This window comes from Mus musculus, chromosome 8 (assembly GCF_000001635.26).
Source record: "Mus musculus strain C57BL/6J chromosome 8, GRCm38.p6 C57BL/6J".
Classification (NCBI taxonomy): Eukaryota; Metazoa; Chordata; class Mammalia; order Rodentia; family Muridae; genus Mus; species Mus musculus.
Window position 1 is genome coordinate 123820698 of NC_000074.6, and position 18695 is coordinate 123839392.

General features: G+C 47.9%; 1 protein-coding gene and 1 long non-coding RNA gene across 3 annotated transcripts in view; one reads left to right on the forward strand and one right to left on the reverse strand.

The window, feature by feature from the left end:
* Positions 1–14594, forward strand: part of Rab4a (RAB4A, member RAS oncogene family) — a 29446-nt gene extending 14852 nt beyond the window's left edge. Inside the window, exons 2-8 of one of the 2 annotated variants that reach the window (XM_006530773.4) lie at positions 3117–3197; positions 6627–6741; positions 8299–8361; positions 9574–9690; positions 12106–12201; positions 13318–13450; positions 13997–14588. In XM_006530773.4, coding sequence (XP_006530836.1) covers positions 8349–8361; positions 9574–9690; positions 12106–12201; positions 13318–13433 — 342 coding nt within the window. In that variant the 5' untranslated portion in view covers positions 3117–3197; positions 6627–6741; positions 8299–8348 and the 3' untranslated portion in view covers positions 13434–13450; positions 13997–14588. Of the gene's footprint in view, positions 1–3116; positions 3198–6626; positions 6742–8298; positions 8362–9535; positions 9691–12105; positions 12202–13317; positions 13451–13996 lie in introns of both variants that reach the window. The other variant, NM_009003.3, reaches the window with a different exon arrangement.
* Gm51601 lies at positions 8750–13362 on the reverse strand. The gene is made up of 2 exons (XR_003947608.1): positions 13273–13362; positions 8750–9317 (listed from the first exon to the last, which is right to left on the reverse strand). It is a non-coding gene; the product is annotated as a predicted gene, 51601 (long non-coding RNA).
* Positions 14595–18695: the final 4101 nt, after the last annotated feature.

Genomic DNA, 18695 nt, shown 5'->3' on the forward strand with positions numbered 1-18695 from the left:
CATCTTCAGTTTCTTGGGGTGAAAATGCTGTTTGGTGAGAATGATTAGGCTTGGTTTTCCTTGTTTTGTTTTTTTCCCCTGTGGATAGGAATACACACACTCTCTCCTTCCTCTCTTTCTCTCTCTCCCTCCTCTCCACCCCTGCCTCCAGGAGAACCCAAGTGCGATTCCTCCAAGCTCACGTAAAAGCTGAGTGTAGTAGTGTAACACACGTCTGGATCCTGGTGTTCCTACATGGAGATGGGAGGTGAAGATAGGAGGGAGAATCACTAGTTCTCAAGCCAGCTGGCCTGACACATGCTGCGTTAGATAAAAACCAACCCTGTCTCAAACAAAATAAAATGCAAGAGCCAGCACCCAAGACTGTCCTTTGACCTCCACAATGTGTGTCATGGCACAAGTATATCTGCATTCGTACGTACACATCACATATTTCATATGTATACTATAAAGACTGAAATTTTGTATATACATTTCAGTGGTGTTAAAGTACACTCACACTTCTTAATACAGAGGTGACCACCGCACATCTCTAGAACTCTCATGTTTCCAAACTGATGCTCATGCCATGAAATGAAGTTCTCATTTCTATCCCAGCCAGGCCCTGGAAACCCTCACTCCACTTTCCATCTACTGTAAGGGCCTCACGTAAATAGAATCATCAGTATTTGTCATTGTATGACTGGTTTATGTCACTTATGTCCTAAAGGTCATCTGGTATAGCAAGTTAGAAACATGTTCCTTCTTAAGGCAAAGTTCCATTCCATTGTATGGACACATTTCATAGACTCATCATATGGACACACTGCATGAACACATTGTATAGACACACCATGTGGACACATTGTATAGATACACTAAGCTTAGTTATTTTCATCTTATATGTGTGTCTTGCCTGTGTATATGTAAGTGCACACTGTCTGTACACCTGATGCCTCGGAGGCCAGATGAGGATGCTGGATCCCTTGGAACTGGAGTTACGGATGGTTGTAAACTGCCATGTGCATGCTGGAAAACAAACCTTGGTCCTCTGCAAACACAGCCAGTGCTCTTAACCAATAAGTCACTTCTCCAGCCCTTACTATAACTTGTTTTTGAAGCAGAATTAAAGTCTGTTAAAAGATACTTTAATATACATTTTATACATAATTATTAAGAGAAAAGCACTCGGGTAGAAAGAAGAGCGAAATCTCCATGTCATGCTTTAAAAACATATGGTGAGAGGCTAAAATTGTTCTAATGAACTATCCCATGGTTTTCTGCAACCATTTGGACATCATTGGAGACCAAATAGACGTAATCTCTGAGTGATGGTTATAGTTCTAGAAACTGGTGGCAGGGCCATGTCAAAAACTAGCAGCTGTCTCAGCTGAATGCAGGAGAGCAGGCATGGCTAGGGTCATCAGTACGTGGTCCCATTTGGAAGAGGATGTGCTCTGGAGAGAGGAATACAGAGCAGTTCTGGGCAGGGAGGGGCTTGCAGCAGATTAGGGTTACTTCTGGAACAAGGATCCAATGATGTGCAGCTCCCAGCCATGCAGAACTAGAGTTCTTACTAAAGAGATAGCAATTGTTTGGACAAGGTGGTAAGTGCCTTTAATCCCAGGTCTCATGTGAACAGGCAGATATCTGAGTTGAAGCCAACCTGCTCTACAGAGCAAGGTCCAGGCCAGCTAGAACGATATAGCAAGATTCTGTATCAAAAACAGACCACAAGCTACCTAACACGTCTTTAATCTCAGCACTTGGGAGGTAGAGGCAGGCAGATCATTGGGAATTTGAGGCCAGCCTGGTCTACATCGTGAGGTCCTGTCTTAGAGTAGGGGATGGATGAATAGAGAGAGGGAGGGAGGGAGGGAGGGAGGGGGGAGGGAGGAGTTGAAGTGCTGGGGATGTTGGCACACTTATAATGGTGTACTTAGGAGACAGAGGCAGGAGAATCAAGAGTTCAAGGCCAGCCTCTGCTACAATGAAAGTTTTCAACCCTGACTTTCTGAAACTATGTAATTAACAAATTCCATCTTGGAAATCTTTTATTCCAGTCCTGTAAAAAGAATACCCCAGGGGCTGGAGAGATGACTTAGCAGTTAAGAACACTGGTTGCTCTTCAGGGGTCCTGAGTTCAATTCCCAGCAACCACATGGTGGCTCACAACCATCTGTAATGGGGATCTGATGCCCTCTTCCGGTGTGTCTGAAGACAGCAACAGTGTACTCACATATATATATATAATAAAAAAATAAATCTCAGGAGCTGGAGATGTATCTGAGCAGTGGTTCTTACCCTGTGGGTCTCTGTCCCTCTGGGGGTCCATTGACTCTTTCACAGGGTCACATCAAATATTTATATTACTTTTCATAACAGTAGCAAAATCACAGTTATAAAGTAGCAATGAAAATAATTTTATGGTTGGGGGTCCCCATAACAGGAGGAACCGCACTATAGGACTGCAGCATTAGGAAGGCTGAGAACCACTGTCTCAGAGCGTAAGAGCATTGGCTGCTCTCGCTGAGGACTGGGGTTTGATTTCCAGCTTCTACACAGCAGCTCACAACCATCTGTAACGCCAGCTCCAGAGGGATCTGGTGCCCTCTTCTGACTTCTGCAGGTACTGCACACACGTGGTGCACAGACATTTAGGCAGACCACTAAATGACCCTGTCTGTATTGAGTAGTGGGCATGCAGCCTGAACTTGACCTCAGCTGCTTTCCAGGAACCACAGCCAAGGGATGAAGTGACACTCAGCCACGCGTCCGAGAACTCACACGTAAACGTGTAGAGAGGGAAGAAGCAGGCTTCCATCTCTAGGCTGATTATGCTTGCAGCTGAGAATGCGTGTTCGTAGTGGCTAGCAGGGACCAGTTTTATTCATTGTCACAGTTAATTTTTAAACATCACATTCATGAAGAAGTTATCAAAGGAACTGTTTGAAGGAGCTCTGAGCTTATCAGAAGCACAGGGACGTGAAACCGGTAAATAAGGAAAGGCAACGGGCGTCTCCACAGAAGACTCAGTTACCTCTTTTATCATATCAGCAACTGCCACTTCACCATAGTTTACGAATGCATTCGTGGCTCCCTTTAAAGTTATTTCTTATCTTTTCTTTGCCTTTCAGATTTCTTGTTTAAATTCTTGGTCATCGGAAATGCGGGAACTGGCAAATCTTGCTTGCTTCATCAGTTCATTGAAAAGAAATGTGAGTAACACCAGGCATCTTAACAGCACATGTGAACCACCCGCATGCACGTGCTTCTGGGAGAGCTGGGCTCGCTGGCACACAGCACGGACTTGCTCACGGGAAAGCAGAACTTTCCGAGGGGAAATTCCTTTTTAAATGTATGTGCATTGGTGTATCGCCTGCATGTTTGTCTGCGTGAGGGCATCAGGTCCCCTGGAACTGGAGTTACAGAGAGTTGTGAGCTGCCCCGTGGTTGCTGGGAATTGTACCAGGATCCTCTAGGAGAGCAGCCAGTGCCCTTGACCTCTGAGCCATCTCTCTGGCCCCAAGACTTCCCTCTTAAAAATTTATTATTTGAAAATTTCATACATGTATATTTTGATCATCTCCTCCCCCATTTCCTTATCTCTTCCCCTCCCTCTAGGACCCTCTTCCTAACATACCCCCACCCTCTAGAACCTCCCCCTGGGACCCTCTTCAAAGTAACCCCCCAGCACCCCAATATCACGGACTTATTTGTGTAGTCACTTATTAAGGTCACTTGCATATTTGTGTGGGGTCATTTACAGGATCATGGCACAGGCAGCTTACCAGTGGCTACACCCCTGAATCTAAACAACTCTCCCTCCCTTAGCTGCCATTAACTGCTAATGTCTCCTCAGCCGGTGCAGCCTTGCCTAATGAGCCCCTCACCCTTCTAGGCTGGAATGCTGATGGGCTCGATTTTGTGCAGGCTTTACACAGGCCACATGGCACCGGTGCTGTGAGCTCGTGAGTGCAGTGGCCACATCATGTCCAGACATGTGTAGTTCATAGCGCTCCTCCCCGCCCCATGGCTCTTATATCTTTCCCCTGCCCTCATTCCCCCATCCCAACACTTCTCTGTGAGCGACCCTCAGCTCTTATTCTCAGCACTTTGAGCAGCTGTGAGTCTGCGTTAAAAGGAAGGTTCTCTGACCAAGGTTGTGAGCAGCCCTAACCTCAGAGTATACATGTAAACAGTTAGAAGGCTCTTTAACAACACGTCCATTTAGCAACACAACTATAGTAAGTTCCCCAACTAAGCCCTCTAAACTGTTCAGCATGGGCTCTTGACCAGGATTGCAGAACCATTATGAATTTTCTCCTTTGAGGCAGGCCTCAGATCCAGTCTGAGTGGTTGGTTCCTCCTGTAACAGTCACGTTACTGTTGTACCAGTGGCACATCCTACCGGGTGGTCAGCATTGTAGCAGCAGGGTCTACTGCCGGGTAAGAGGACTTTTAAGCAGCACTACGAGGTTGTGGTTTTTTGTTTTGTTTTTAAATACAAGGTCACATTATGTAGCCTTGGCTAGCCTGAAACTTGCTGCATAAACCTGAATGGCCCTGAACTCAGAATGGCCATTCACCCAGTGCCTCTGCCTTCTGAGTGCTGGGATTAAAGGATTTGGCACCATGTCCATATAGGTTGTATTCTTAAACCTTTACATGATGGCGTTTTTATTAAGTTAGTGTTTCGGTTCAATGGCAGCTTGGTGTATACTGTTTTCTCACCCTTACCCTAAGATGGTGAGCCCAGCAAAGGATTCTTCAATAGGACTCTGTTTGCTGGTAGAGTAGCCAGATAGACATCAGAGTGCAGTTGGGTGGGTTGTAGCCTTCAGTTGCCCTGGGTGCCTCCAGTGCCTCTGAGGCCCTTTGTCCCTATCCTGTCCTGCTCTGCGGGCCAGGAAGAAGAATGGAAATGACCCAGCTAGCGGGGGATGTCTGTTACAGAGGACGCTGGACCACAGTGCCACGTGCTTACCTCGGCTCACAGCATTTAGGGAAGGGAGATCCGATCTTTCTTCCACACTGTTTTAAGACTGTGGAAGCCTGTAAGTTCGAAAACCCTTAGAAAACGTGAAACTGTGGTCATGGTGTGAGGAACTGTGGAGACCTGCTCATTAGGGCAGTCAGAGGCAGGCTCAACACAGACCTGGCTTAATAAATTACATCTAAGGAGGGGAACCCCTCAGGTTGGGGGAGGGAGAGAGACAGAGCATCTTGGCAAAGAATGAAAGACATTTCTGGAATTTCTTCCATCAGGACCCATCAGTGCTGAGCTGGTCAGATCCTCTGCCCTGCATGTGCTGTAGCATGGCTTACCAACAGCATCCTCTGAACCTTCACTTATTTTTGATTTTTGGAAATGGTTCACCTCTCATCCTTTAGCTCTCTGGCTGCCCAGGAACTTCGTACACAGCCAAGGTGGCATCGAACTCACGCCTCGGCCTTGCCTCAGCCCCCCCAGCTGCTGGGATTGCAGGCATGAACCAGCAGATGGCACCCTTCCCGTGTGCACAGTGCCTGCTCGTGGTCCTTTCAGGCTTGTTAGCACACTGCACTGCTCCATCTCTGAGAATAGTTAACAGCCAGACAGGTTGCATATCCGTTCCTGCCTGTCCCCAGAGCCTCAGAAGCAGCACACTCACCTTATTCAGTCACAGCAGCCTCCGCCCCATTACTGCTCACCTTACTTATTACTCACCTTAGTCGGCCTGGATTACTGCTTAGGCCTCCCTCTGCAGTTTGCTGGGGGGGCCGGAGGGGGTCCTTCCTACCTGATCACACACTTGAATCTTTCTGGCGCAGGCTGGATTATCTGTCTAACCTCTTGTCCATCCAAATATTCTTTTTTTAAAAAAGCATTACCATGCAGCACCCCTGGTTGCTGAAGCTGTGTCCAGGCATGAGCTGAGCTGAGAGACAGCCAGTGAGGTGCAGCGTTCTCTCGAAGTCATGGCTTCCTCACAGCTATCCTGTACTGATGGCATGCCCCAGATGAGTTTAGAAGAGATAGGACTGGTTTCTCCAATAAACCCACGGAAACATTTGCTGTGCTCTGCTAGAACTAATGGACACTTGGTAATACACATAGGAAAGAACCAAATGGGGAAAAAAAAAAAGATTTGTCCAGACAGACCCCAATCAGAGTGCTATGGTCAGGTTATCTTTGGGGTCTCCTCTGCTCCAGAATAACACTTGACCACCTTGCTGCTGATCAAGTGCCCAGCTAGTTACCAGGCACATGCCCTACCACATGGCAGACCGGTTCCCATCAGGTTTCTGGCTGCTGGTGCAAGTCTTCTCGGCAGACAGTCTGGGATCTCAAGCTCAGGGCAGCCTCTTCCAGTAGCCATACCATGTGTTAGGAGACAGAGGAACTCTATTGTCTCGGTGAAAACAGAAATCGTGTCATATGCTTAGTACGGCCCATCAGCTGACTATTAGAGAATGGGCGGTTGAAGCAACCCGCCTTTTCACCTGCCAGGCCCCTGCCTCCCCTCCCCCAAACACCTCCCTTTTTACTGTTTTTTTAAATTAGTTTTCCAGCCCTTGGTCTATCTTAACGTTGCTGTTTAAACCTTGAACTGTTGCAGTCAGGTTCTAAAGTGTAATTATTTGTTCTTTGTTTTTCTTTTTAGTCAAAGATGACTCAAATCATACCATAGGAGTGGAATTTGGCTCAAAGATAATAAATGTCGGTGGTAAATATGTAAAGTTACAGATATGGGACACGGCCGGCCAGGAGCGGTTCAGGTAGCTTTCCTTCTTATTTACTGATAATGGTACTTGGAAGGCTTAGCCCAACTCCTTCACTGCGTGTGGTCTCAAACCAGCATGCACACGTAACTCAAAATCTGCAGCTCCATCCGGACGCTCTCACGTCTGAGGGCCCTGACTGGATCCCAGATACCAAAACAAACAAACCATCACTAGGGGACTAGACTCTCAGAGGTAGCAACTCGGTCAGGAGGATGCGGTACTGGCACTGGGTATCCGTGTAGTTGGCTTTTGGTTTCAGTCTGTTTGGCATTTTGAGCCAGCATCTCGCTGTGCAGTCTAGGTAGACCTCATGCCCACGACCTTCTTGTATCAAGCTCTGTATGCCAGGATGACCGGTGCGAAGCACCATCCGGGCTATAGTATGCCTTCAGATTAAAATCAAGGCAAAGACAAGGCAGGTGGCTTTTTCCCATATTACACGTCTATGAGGGATTTTTAAACTGCCATGGAGGGTTTTATCCCTTTACACTGACTGGAGCAGGCTGTGACAGTTGCCATGGATCCTGCAGGACAGGTTCACACAACTGGCACTCAGAAAGACTTAACCCCAGACCACTGCTAATCAGGTTGTGTGGTCAGCATCCTGTAACAATGAATGCACAGTGGGGTGTGAACATTTTAGCCACGCATTCTGCAGAGTACACCAAGTCACAGAGTCAAGATTCAGTGTGGAAGAAGCGATAACCCCCACCCACCCACCCTCCCACACACGCAGGCTTTTCACTTTTTAATTAAACTTGGGGATAGAGTATGGTAGTACCCATAGTCCTAGCTACTTTGGAGGTTGAGGCAGGAGGATCGCTCTAGTCCAGGGGATCAAGGCCAGCCTGGGCAATAGAGTGTGAGACCACAGGTGATGCCAGAGCAAATGTTATTCTGCTAGTATAAAAACTTAACAAGATGGCTCAGCAGCTAAAGGCTGGGCAAGCGTGACAGGCTGAATTCCATCTCCCGACTATGCAAAGGTGGAAGTACAGAGATGACTCCACAAAGTTATCTGACTCCCACATACATGACGTGGCACCCACCTGCGCCACCCCAACATCATACACACAATCAAGTGTAAAAAACTAGCAGGGAGAGAGCAGTTGGTTTTACAGGGGAGAAAATACTAAAAACCAGTTCCTTGAGAATGTGAGGTGGACAGAGACCCAGTCCTCAGTAGAGCAAGGAGAGAAGAAGGATGTTGTGTAGGTCGAAGTAAATGTGGCCCCTGGCAGGGATCTAGGCTGTTCCTGTCTTGGGCTTTACCTGGGAAGAAGGGAGGGAACAGCATAGGGCACCTGGGGGTGGGGGAGGGGACAGAGATGTGAGGGTCTCCTGGTGCCTGCTGCCCACAGAGAGCTCAGGACATTCGGGCCACATGCAGACCCATGAACCTCGTGACCTAAAGAGCTGCTCAGCAGAGCTCTCCCTGTTTTGGAGAGAGCGCCCTGCGTGTCCTGGCTCTATGTGGTTCAAAAGGAAGCATGGTTTCTATGGGGAGAAGTAAAGGGCCTTGATTGTTAGAAGCCCCTGTCATTCCTTCAGGTCTGTGACGAGAAGCTACTACAGAGGTGCAGCTGGGGCACTCCTTGTCTATGACATCACCAGGTAATGTCACCTCCCCGTCGCTCAGGCTACTTGGTGTTCTGCATCCCTGTGTTGGCGAGACATATGATTTAGTTCGGTCTAGATAGGCAGCATGGCTGTACCCAGGGGGATCATAAAGGTCTTTGGTATGTGTGAGGTGCTGGGACTGAAACAAGCCTTTGGCCTCATCCTTCACACTGTCTGAGACACGCTCCTCAAGGTCTACAAGGCTGTGTGCCTTCTCAGACATAATCAAGAGGTTGAAGATACAGACTCAGGCTCAAATCAGTGGGCTCAGAGCCTAGCTCCAATGACTTTTCAAACTCTACAGGCCTGGACTTCATAAGGGTAAAATTCTTGGGTCGTAGAGGTGGTTAAATCAACTAATGAAATACTGTTGCAGTTGTAGTTACTGGCTACATGTAACAACTTAGTTTTATTCCTGGGTTGCTCTGGCCACATTTCAAATGTTCCATGCCCCACATGCCTGGTGACCACAGGACTGGCCAGTGCAGCTCCCAGCACACTCCCGTCTTGAAAATCTCATCAATCCACTGACCTCAGAGTTAGCAGCATTGTCCTGGAAACACGTGATCCAAAAGGTTCCACCAAGGGGCCCTTCCTGGGAGGAACCTGACCTAGGAGAGAACAACATGGCTGCCTTCCTCTTCTGAGAGGGGGTGACACTCCTGACTTCACCCTCCTCATTCCCCCCGGTGCCATGAGAGACTCAACCTGCCAGGGTGTGACATCACTTGTGTGGGTCCTTAAATGTGGGAGCCAACCTGCAGATCTGAGCTGGTCCTGGGTAGACAAAAGCCAGGAAGTCCTGCATAGTGTCCCTAAGCCCCAGGAGGTCCTTGCAAAGTTGTCGTGGTGGATTCCTATGGGTCAAGGTGCTCACAAGTCTACAGGTGACCATGATTAGTGTTGCAAGCCAGGCACGTATCTTGCACATACTCGGGGTTCAGGTGCATCTGTGAAGGGAAGGAAAGCCCTTTTTTGAAACCCAGAGGGTTTCATTGTAATAGAAGCTAAACATAGCCCATGAGCCTATTGTATCACCAAGCATTCGGGTTCCCACGTCACCTCTGAGGCCCAGTTGATAAACAGTGTGTGCATGGTGAGGATGACTGGAAACAGTTGCTAGTTTTATAAAATACATGTATCATTTCCACAATCTTATGTCACACAGCCGAGAAACCTACAATGCGCTTACTAATTGGTTAACAGATGCCAGAATGCTGGCGAGCCAGAACATCGTCCTTATCCTCTGCGGGAACAAGAAGGACTTGGATGCCGACCGGGAAGTCACCTTCCTCGAAGCCTCCAGGTTCGCACAAGAGAATGGCAAGTGACTTTTTCCTCTAAGAGAGTCTCTCAGGGTGGTCTGGGCACAGTGACATTTGGGGGTCTTAACCACCTGGTGGAGTTTTGAGACGAAGCTATCTTATGAAACTGTGGAGTCTCTACTGTCAACTTAGGCTATTTCAGCATAGCTTAGTCTGTGCCCGTTGTGCCGACAAAGGTCAGTGGGTTGAGGAAAGCAAGGGATTTACCATCTGCAGGGCTTTTATGTCTCTGGTATGTTAGCCATCTTAGAGTGGCACGTTTTTTAATGTAACCTGAAGCATAATTGGTAAAGTCATCCTCCTGCATAGAAAGGAAGCAGATGAAACAGCCAGCTAGCTTCATTTTCTTACATTAAGTCATTCATTCAACGGCAGCAAACCTCTACCTTGTTTATTCTTTTGAGACAGAGTCTTTTTATGTAGCCCTGGCTGTCCTGAAGCTCACTCTGTAGACCAGGCTGGGTAACAACTTTATTAATGTCAAAACCGCATTGCAAAATTGGCAGTTGCTTGCAGAGATAACAGCATTATAAACATTTAGGAAGAGCCTTAATTCTGAGCCAGCTGAGACTACTCCATCCTTAAGTCCACATATGGTTGGAGGCAGACAGAAACCTGCTTTCCCATCTTAACAGGGGTTTACTAAGAACTAAACATGACCCAGGCTTGGTGTTTTGGGCTTGCAATCCTTGTACTTAGGAGGCAGAGGCAGGAGGATTTCTGAAATCTTGAAGGTAGCCAGGGCTATACAATGAAACTGTTTCAAATGGGGGGAGGGGAAATAGAGGAAGAAAGGTAGGAAGAAAGAAAGAAAAAGGAAAGAGAACCAATTAAGTCTACACATGAGATGTGTGGTCCCAACCTTCCTAATGCTGACCCTGTAATACACGACAGTTTCTCATGCTGTGGTGACCCGACCAGAAAGTTATTTTCGTTGCTATTTCACAACTGTAATTTTGCTACTGTTATGACCCTTAGGCAACCCCTAACCCCTAGGGTCAGGACCCACAGGTTGAGAACCATTGTTTTAGGATTAGCTGTTTGTATGGTTCTCTGTATAGCCCTGGCTGTCCTGGAACTCACTCTCTAGACCAGGCTGGTCTTGAACTCACAGACATCCACCTGCCTCCTGAGTGCTGGGATTAAAGGTGTGTACCGTCATCCAACCTCCACCCTGCCTCCCCTGCTCCCCCATCCCTGGCATTTTAGAGCTATTTAGAAAGCAGGAGGTGTTTAGAATGATCAGGAAAACCCTCCATTAGTACAGACCTGTTAGTACAGGCTTATAGCTGTGATGTACCTGCCAGCAGGCTTTCCCCTGCTTTCCCCTGCTCTGGAGATAAAGGAACATGAGTCTAAGTAATACAGCAGGGCTAGAGAGCCGGATCAGTGGGTGAGAGCACTTGTTCTTACAAAGGACTCAAGTTCGATTCTCAACTTAACCACCACGTTGGGCACCAGGTATCCATGTGGTGCTTAAACATCCATTCAGGCAAAACATTCATGAAAAACTAATAAAAATAAATCAAGTGGGACTACAAAACCTCCCCAATTATTATTAATGATCATTAGTATTAACGATTAGAGGAGAGCCAAATTAGTAAAAATTATCTAGGATGCCCAAATGTACACATTTTTAAACTGAATATAAATTAGAAGCTGTGGGCGGGGATGGCTTTTCTTGGACAGTGGGGCTGTGGCTGGCTGGGATGGACATGGGTCCTGCTCATGTGCTGTGTAGTGCAGTGATTTGTCAGCACGTAGATCACTTGGAGAAGAAAGTTTGGCTCCAAGTCATGATTTTAGCCAAACAGCCCCAACTGGCGTAGTAACTGCCACAGTGTGCTGCCTTCATCCTGTCAGCTCGGGGGTCAGGGCACAACAATGGCTATTCTTCAGAAAGGGTTGGGCTCCCATAACTGAGCACATCAACACACCCGGACCAATACCCTGTGATCCCAGCACTTGGGAGGCATGGTCAAGAGAGCCAAAAGTTTAAGACCAACCTCAGCTACATGTAACCTTATCTCATAAAAACAGACAACAAAAATATATATTTATGTGTATTAATTTTACATTTACAGAAAGAGAAGGTTTAGGTACTGGATTTTGCATGTTTCTACATGAGAATCCTGAACAGGCTTGTCAGCACTTAAAAGTCACTGTCATTGGGCCAGCAAGATGGCTTAGAGGACAAAGACACTTGCCTCCAAGCCCGAGGACATCAATTTCATCCCTGTGGCCCACATAGCGGAAGGAAGAAAAGTCTGACCTACAAACTGTCCTCTGACCACTGCGCCCACACCATAGCATGCACTCCCTCCTAGAATGAGAATCTGCACTGAGATTTTAAAGATCACTCTCTCTCACTCTGCTAAATGTGGCTCCCTCTCTTCTTTGATACCATTTGTAGAGCTGATGTTCCTGGAAACCAGTGCACTGACTGGCGAGAACGTCGAAGAGGCTTTCATGCAGTGTGCAAGGAAAATACTTAACAAAATTGAATCAGGTACCAGCCTTTCCCTGGCCTCATCTGTGGGTTTTGCCCTGTAGCTCACCAGTGCCCCCTGCTGGCTGTGATGAGCAAGGCTGTAGTAAAGCTCTGCTATATAGCAAGTCAGTCATGCTTACCTGAGAGAAGCAAGCTCCCAGGAGTCCCTGGTCAGGGGCAGGTGTGCGCTGGGTGCTATCAACTTGAGTTGTTACACACTAGTAAGTGAACATTGCTATTGCTGTTGCTTAGTTTTAAGTTCATTTTTTTATGCATAATACTGTTACATGATTCCACTCAAACATCGAAAACTCAGGCTCAGAAAGCACACATTTTTCGTGCGGAGGATCCAAATTCCGTTCCGTTCCTAGCACCTATACTGGATAGCTCATAACCGTCTCTAATTCCAAGAGATCCAATGAATGCCCTCTCGTGGCCATCTTGGGCTCCTGCACACAGGTGTGCATACACACATTTTAAATAAATCTTGAAAACTCCAGAAGCCCCTGAAGTCACTAGGAATGTTTCATGCCCTGTACTTGAATGAATACTTCATTCTTGTAGGCACTGGGGTGATAGCATATAAATGTGAGGACCTGAGTTTGATCCCTAGCACCCGTGTAATAATCTGGGTGTGATAGTACATGCTAGTAATCGAGGCACTGGTAAGGCAGAGTCAGGAAGACCCCTGAGGCTCACTCGCCAGGCTGTGTTGCCAAGTTATTGAACCCCAGGTCTCAGAGAACCCATGTCTCAAAACAGGTAGAAAGCATGCATGTTGAGCTCTGGCATCCATGTGTTACACACCTACACACGTGTTACACACCTGTGCACATGTGTTACACACATTTTAAAACTAAGGCATTTCTTTTCCAGCCCAGTGTGGTGGCGCACACCTTTGGTCCCAGCATTAGGGAGGCAGAGACAGATAAATCTCTATACTCAAGGCCAGTCTGGCCCACATAGTAAGCCAAAGCTAAATAGTGAGTCCCTGTTTCAAAAAACAAAAAATATTGTTAGTAGATATATTTTTGCTCTCCACAATGAAGACACAAATGCATGGGACATCACACTTTGCCCTTTACTTACCGTGTGTGGGGAACACAGAGTCACAGGCATTTTCCTGGTCCTCAGGTGAACTGGACCCCGAGAGGATGGGCTCTGGCATCCAGTATGGAGACGCTGCCCTGAGACAGCTGCGGTCACCTCGGCGTACACAGGCTCCAAGTGCACAGGAGTGTGGCTGCTAGGCGCCCCAGTGACACAGGTGGATGTTGGGGGCCCTGCATCCTGGCAGGAAGGAGGGGCTGTAAAACTGCAGTAGGAGGTGAAGAGGAGGGGAGGAGAGGCCCTTAGGAATAGTCAGAGGTCATCCCCACAGGACTGGCCCTGCAGGAGCTCCTCCCCCAACCATTCAGAAGCAAAGACCGGGCTGACAGGGAGAGCCCAGTGGTCGTGCTGTAGCCATTCTTCACTCAAACCACGGAGTGCACTCGACCTAACCGGAGCATCTCCAGAACTAGCAAGCTCTCCGCTAAACTTTCAGTAGCGCCCTCTCCCATTTACCATAGTGGACATTTTTGTTGGGGAAGTTGAGGCAGGAACTCACTCTCCAGCCCACCTGGGCCCCTACCTTAGGACAATCCTCCTGCCTCAGCCTCCCTCCCAAGCCCTGGGATTCCAGGTCCCCATGCCCAGCTCACAGGCTGGCGAGCAGTGTGAGCCAGTGTTGATGCAGTCAGGTCTGCCGGGCTCTGAGCCGTTTGGTCTTTACAAGCACAGGAGTATCTGAATCACGCTTAACGGTTCTCAGGTTCAGCGGTGGGTCCTGGAGTACAGCCGCCGGAGCCTGAAGAGGCTGGAGTTTTTACTACCATCTTTTCTACTCGGCACAGAAGTAGATCTTCCTGGGGAACGGTGTACGCTGGCAGCCGGGGCTCAGCAGCCATTCTGCGAACTAACTCAGCGGACAGTACCTTTAGATGCCACATGTATGCAGACCCCTGCCCCACACGTACCCTTCACGTTCTGTTAAATCCAGCTTGTGCTGCCCACAGCACGTTCCCACAGCACAGAGCCGGTGTGACATGACAGAACCCTGCACTCAGTGAGCTTTCTTTTTAAACTCCCAGGAAATGCAGTTGTGAATGTGAGAGAGCGTGCTTTTCTCATTGCGCGTTGGTTAACTCCCAGGAGATGCAGTCATGAACGTGAGCGTGCTTTCCTCCTTGTGTTGGTTATGCGTATGACCCGGTATGAAAGGACTCTGGTGTGAACAGCCAGTGCGTTTCTTATTTAATCCCTCTCCCCCCACCCCTTTTACACTGTTTCTGTGATCCACACCTGAAATGCTAAACCCACAGGACTCATTAACACCTGGAAATAAAGTGGAACGGAGTTTCTCACGCACAGTACACTGTCCTGCTCTGTGCAGTCGCGTGAGCCTGCCCAGGCTGCTCGGCTTCCACGCCACCCTCACCGTCTCCCGGCCAGAAGACACACTGTTGACCGCAATGCTTTTCCTGAAGCTCAGTGTAGGGGCATCGACCGCCACCTCTTCGCATGGGTCGTTGTTTCGTGGTCATTTTCAGGAAACTCACTACCTCTAGGACAAAGGATATTGCTTATTAAGAAATCCTGGCCAAGGCTAAAGTGCTTTGGTTTGCATGTGCAAGGCCCCGGGCTTGGTCTCCAGCAAACACCTCCATACCACACACCTACGGTCACACCTAGGTCAGACGTGCTGATAGCACACCTATAATCCCTGCACTCAGTGAACTGAGACAGCAGAGGGCGCTCATGAGTTCAAGACCAGCTTGAGCTTAAGAGACTGGAGTACGGTGTATGGGGTGGGTACCTCATAAGAGGTGAATCTCACAAAATATCTTTGTAGCTCTTCCTGAATACGTAAATGCCTTACTGCATACAACTATCAAGTCGACCCGCTTCTGTTTTCAGGCAGGGTCTCACTATGTAGCCCTGGAACTTGCTGTGTAGACCGGGATGATCTCAAACTCACAAAATCCACCTGCCTCTGCCTTATGAGTTCTGGGAGTAAAGGCCTGTGCCGCCACACCAGGCAAAGCTTTTTTCCCCAACAAACAGTGTCTCCTGAGCACTGCTTTGTGCACATTTTAATATGCCGAAACTTCATTGCTATCCTATTCTGCTCTCTTCTATTTAAAACGTTGTCCAATTTTGAGATTTCTGGTTGGCAATTTATGAATATGCTACTTAGTGTCCACCTCAGCTCTGGTCTTCTGTCACCAACTTCACAGTAGAATATAATGCATGATCTCACTTGCTTTGGCTGGCCAGGTCTGTTTATACACTAGGACTGCTGTCTCAGTAATGCTGTGTCCCGGAAGGGCTTGCACGGCTCTGGCTGGGGGAAGCAGCCTCTGCCCATTGGCACATGGTGGTCACTGGGATCTCCTGCATTGTGGCTGATCCTCACCTGTCATCTCTAGTGCTCATGGGAGGTGCAAGCCTCCAGCTTACTCTGAACTCCTCAGTCCTCCCTATCTGTAGCTGACCCATAAGACGCCCCAGCTGGACCTGGCCACACAGCCTCAGCCTCTGCCTCCGTCCCAATACAGTAGCTGCTAGGACACCTTCCGTTACCTGCATCAGTCCGTGGGTGGGACGCTCACATGTTCTGCAGAGTCAGATGGGTCCCGGGAAGTCTTGGCAGCTTTGCAGTGTGGTTGGCATGGAAACACCAAGACATGGTATACACTGATATGTTTGTTTTGGTTTGCATTCTTTTTTAATGCTGTTCAGCCTCTCTGAACCTGCTCTCTTTTAGGTAAAACATTTTTAGTATTAAATATCTCACTGTAAAATTTTTGAATCATTTTAGTCTTTTCAGAGTTCCCCCCTCCCCTTTAAGAGAGGGTCTTACTCTAGCCCAGGCTGGCTCCACACTCAAGATAATCCTGCCTCAGCCTCCTTATGCTGGGATTATGGTGTGTGCCAATATGACCAACTCTAGATAAGGAATTCCCAGCTGACTTTTTTTCCCCACTAATGATCCACATTCTCTGGTCTCTATGAAGAATTTGCCATCATTCAGATTGTCAAAGAAGGGTGTGGGTTTTCTTTGAGCACCTCATGCTGTCTTTTTCGTTCTGGGCAGTTTGATGACAATGTGTCCTAATGTGGCCTCTAACCCAAATCCTGCCTCTGCTTCCCCCAGGATCACGGGGGGGGGGGGGGGGCGGGGGGGGCGTGGCTCAGAGCATTTCTTTGGGTCTTTCCCACGTATGGTTCGCTCAACTACTTTCATCAGAGCAGGAGTTTCCAGATGTCATTCATTCTGAGCCTTTTAATGCCTTCACTGTTTTGGTCACCTTCCATATCACGGGTCCCCTTGAGACTCTTTCTTCAGTTTCTCTCTTGTTGCTACACTGGTGAGTATCTCTCTTCCATTCCACCACTGTGTCTATCCAGCTGTGCTCGCTTAGTTTGTTTCCATTTAGGGATCATGTTTGATGGTAAAGGCTTGCTCTGTAACCCTGATGGACCCAAGCTGACTTCAAACTCACAAAAATGTTCCTGTCTCTGCCTCCCCCATTCTGGGAATAAGATGTACAGCAACATCCCATTTACATGGCTCTTTATGACATCCGTCTCCTTACTGACCATTCAGTCTAGGCGTTGAGAGCATTTCCATCGCTCACTAGAGCTACTTGGATGCCTGCACTGTATTTGCTCTTTCCTCTTGAGTCTCCCCATTCAGACACCGAGTGGCATGGCCTTGAGGCTCACTGAGGCTTAGTTTCCTTTGATATGCTAGCTATGGCCAGGTGACCCAAGTGAGCAGCAGCTCTGAAGAGGAAGCAGAGGCTGTCTCAGTATCCTGAAGTGCGGGTGGCCCTGGAAATAAGCTTAGCGCAACAGTGGAAACTTTCCCTCAATGCAATTTTGTTACTATTTAAGAAACCCAGGAGCTGGAGAGATCTCTCAGAGGTTAAGAGAACTGACTGTTCTTCCAGGGGTCCTGAGTTCAATTCCCAGCACCCACATGGTGGTTTATATCCATCTATAATGGAATCAGATGCCCTCTTCTGGTGTGTCTGAAGATTAGCAACAATGTACTCATTTACATAAAATAAATAAATAAATCTTTGCCAGGTGCCTTTAATCTCAGCACTTGGGAGGCAGAGGCAGGCAAATTTCTAAGTCTGAGGTCAGCCTGGTCTATAGAGTGAGTTCCAGGACAGCCAGGACTATACAGAGAAACCCTGTCTCAGGAGAGGAGGGAGGGAGGGAGGGAGGAAAGAACAGGAAAGGAAAGGAAAGGAAAGGAAAGGAAAGGAAAGGAATCCAGGATGCAGGATATACTGCAGAAATGAGTGCTGACAACTTCCAGCTTCCATCCCGTGGGACACCCACCAACTCCCACTGCCTAAAGACCCCCACCAAAGGTCCATGGAGTTAAAAATGCATAGACCAAGCCGGGCGTGGTGGCGCATGCCTTTAATCCCAGCACTCAGGAGGCAGAGGCAGGTGGATTTCTGAGTTTGAGGCCAGCCTGGTCTACAAAATGAGTTCCAGGACAGCCAGGGCTACACAGAGAAACCCTGTCTCGAAAAACAAAAACAAAAACAACAACAAAAAAATGCATAGACCAAAACAAAACAAAACAAGCAAAGCAAACGAAAAAACCTGCTTCTTGTAGAGATTTTTTTAAAAAAAATCTTCAGATACTCTCAGTTACTTAAAAGCTCTTGTACGTTCCCACCGATCAGATTTTTCTACAAAGGTGTTTAAAGGTCCATAATTACTGCGGTCCCGGGATGCTGTCCATGGTGCTGACTTGGGTGCTGCGCGTGATCATATTCGAGAGGCCTAGCAGGGATTGTCCCAGGAGCTGAACATCCATCTCGTGATATGAGTCCTATGTCTGATGTAACTGTGTCTTGTACAAACCTGGATAAAGAGAGAAGATGTCTATAAAGATAAATGATGGGTGGGCCAGCACACAGACCTTAATAAACCACTAACTCACCTCCTCTGTAGAAGTGGGTAGCAGAAAAAAAAATGTAGTTCTGCCAATCTAAAGCCTGTTTTGAGGGCTGGGTATAGAATTCAATTGGCAGAGTAACCACCTCACATGCATGAAGCCCTGGGTTCTTGCATCCCCAGAGCTGCAGTAACTAGGTGGCACACACCTGTTATCCCAGCAGTTCAGAGGTAGAGACAGGAAGTGCAGAAAGTTCAAGGTTATCCTTGCCCATTTAGTTCCAAAGCTAGTCTGGGCTACGTGAAACCCTGTCTCAGGAGGAGGAGGAGGAGGAGGAGGACCATCATCATCACCATCTACTATGGTGGCGGATACACTTGAGAGGTAAATGAATCTACATAGTGAGTTCCGGGACAGTCAGGGCTACATAAGAAAGACACCGCCCCCCAACCCAAATCCATTTCAAATTCACATGCAAGTATTTTGAAATGACCCACAAAGACCTTACCTGGGTCAGGAACTGCAGAATTGGCCATGGGACAGC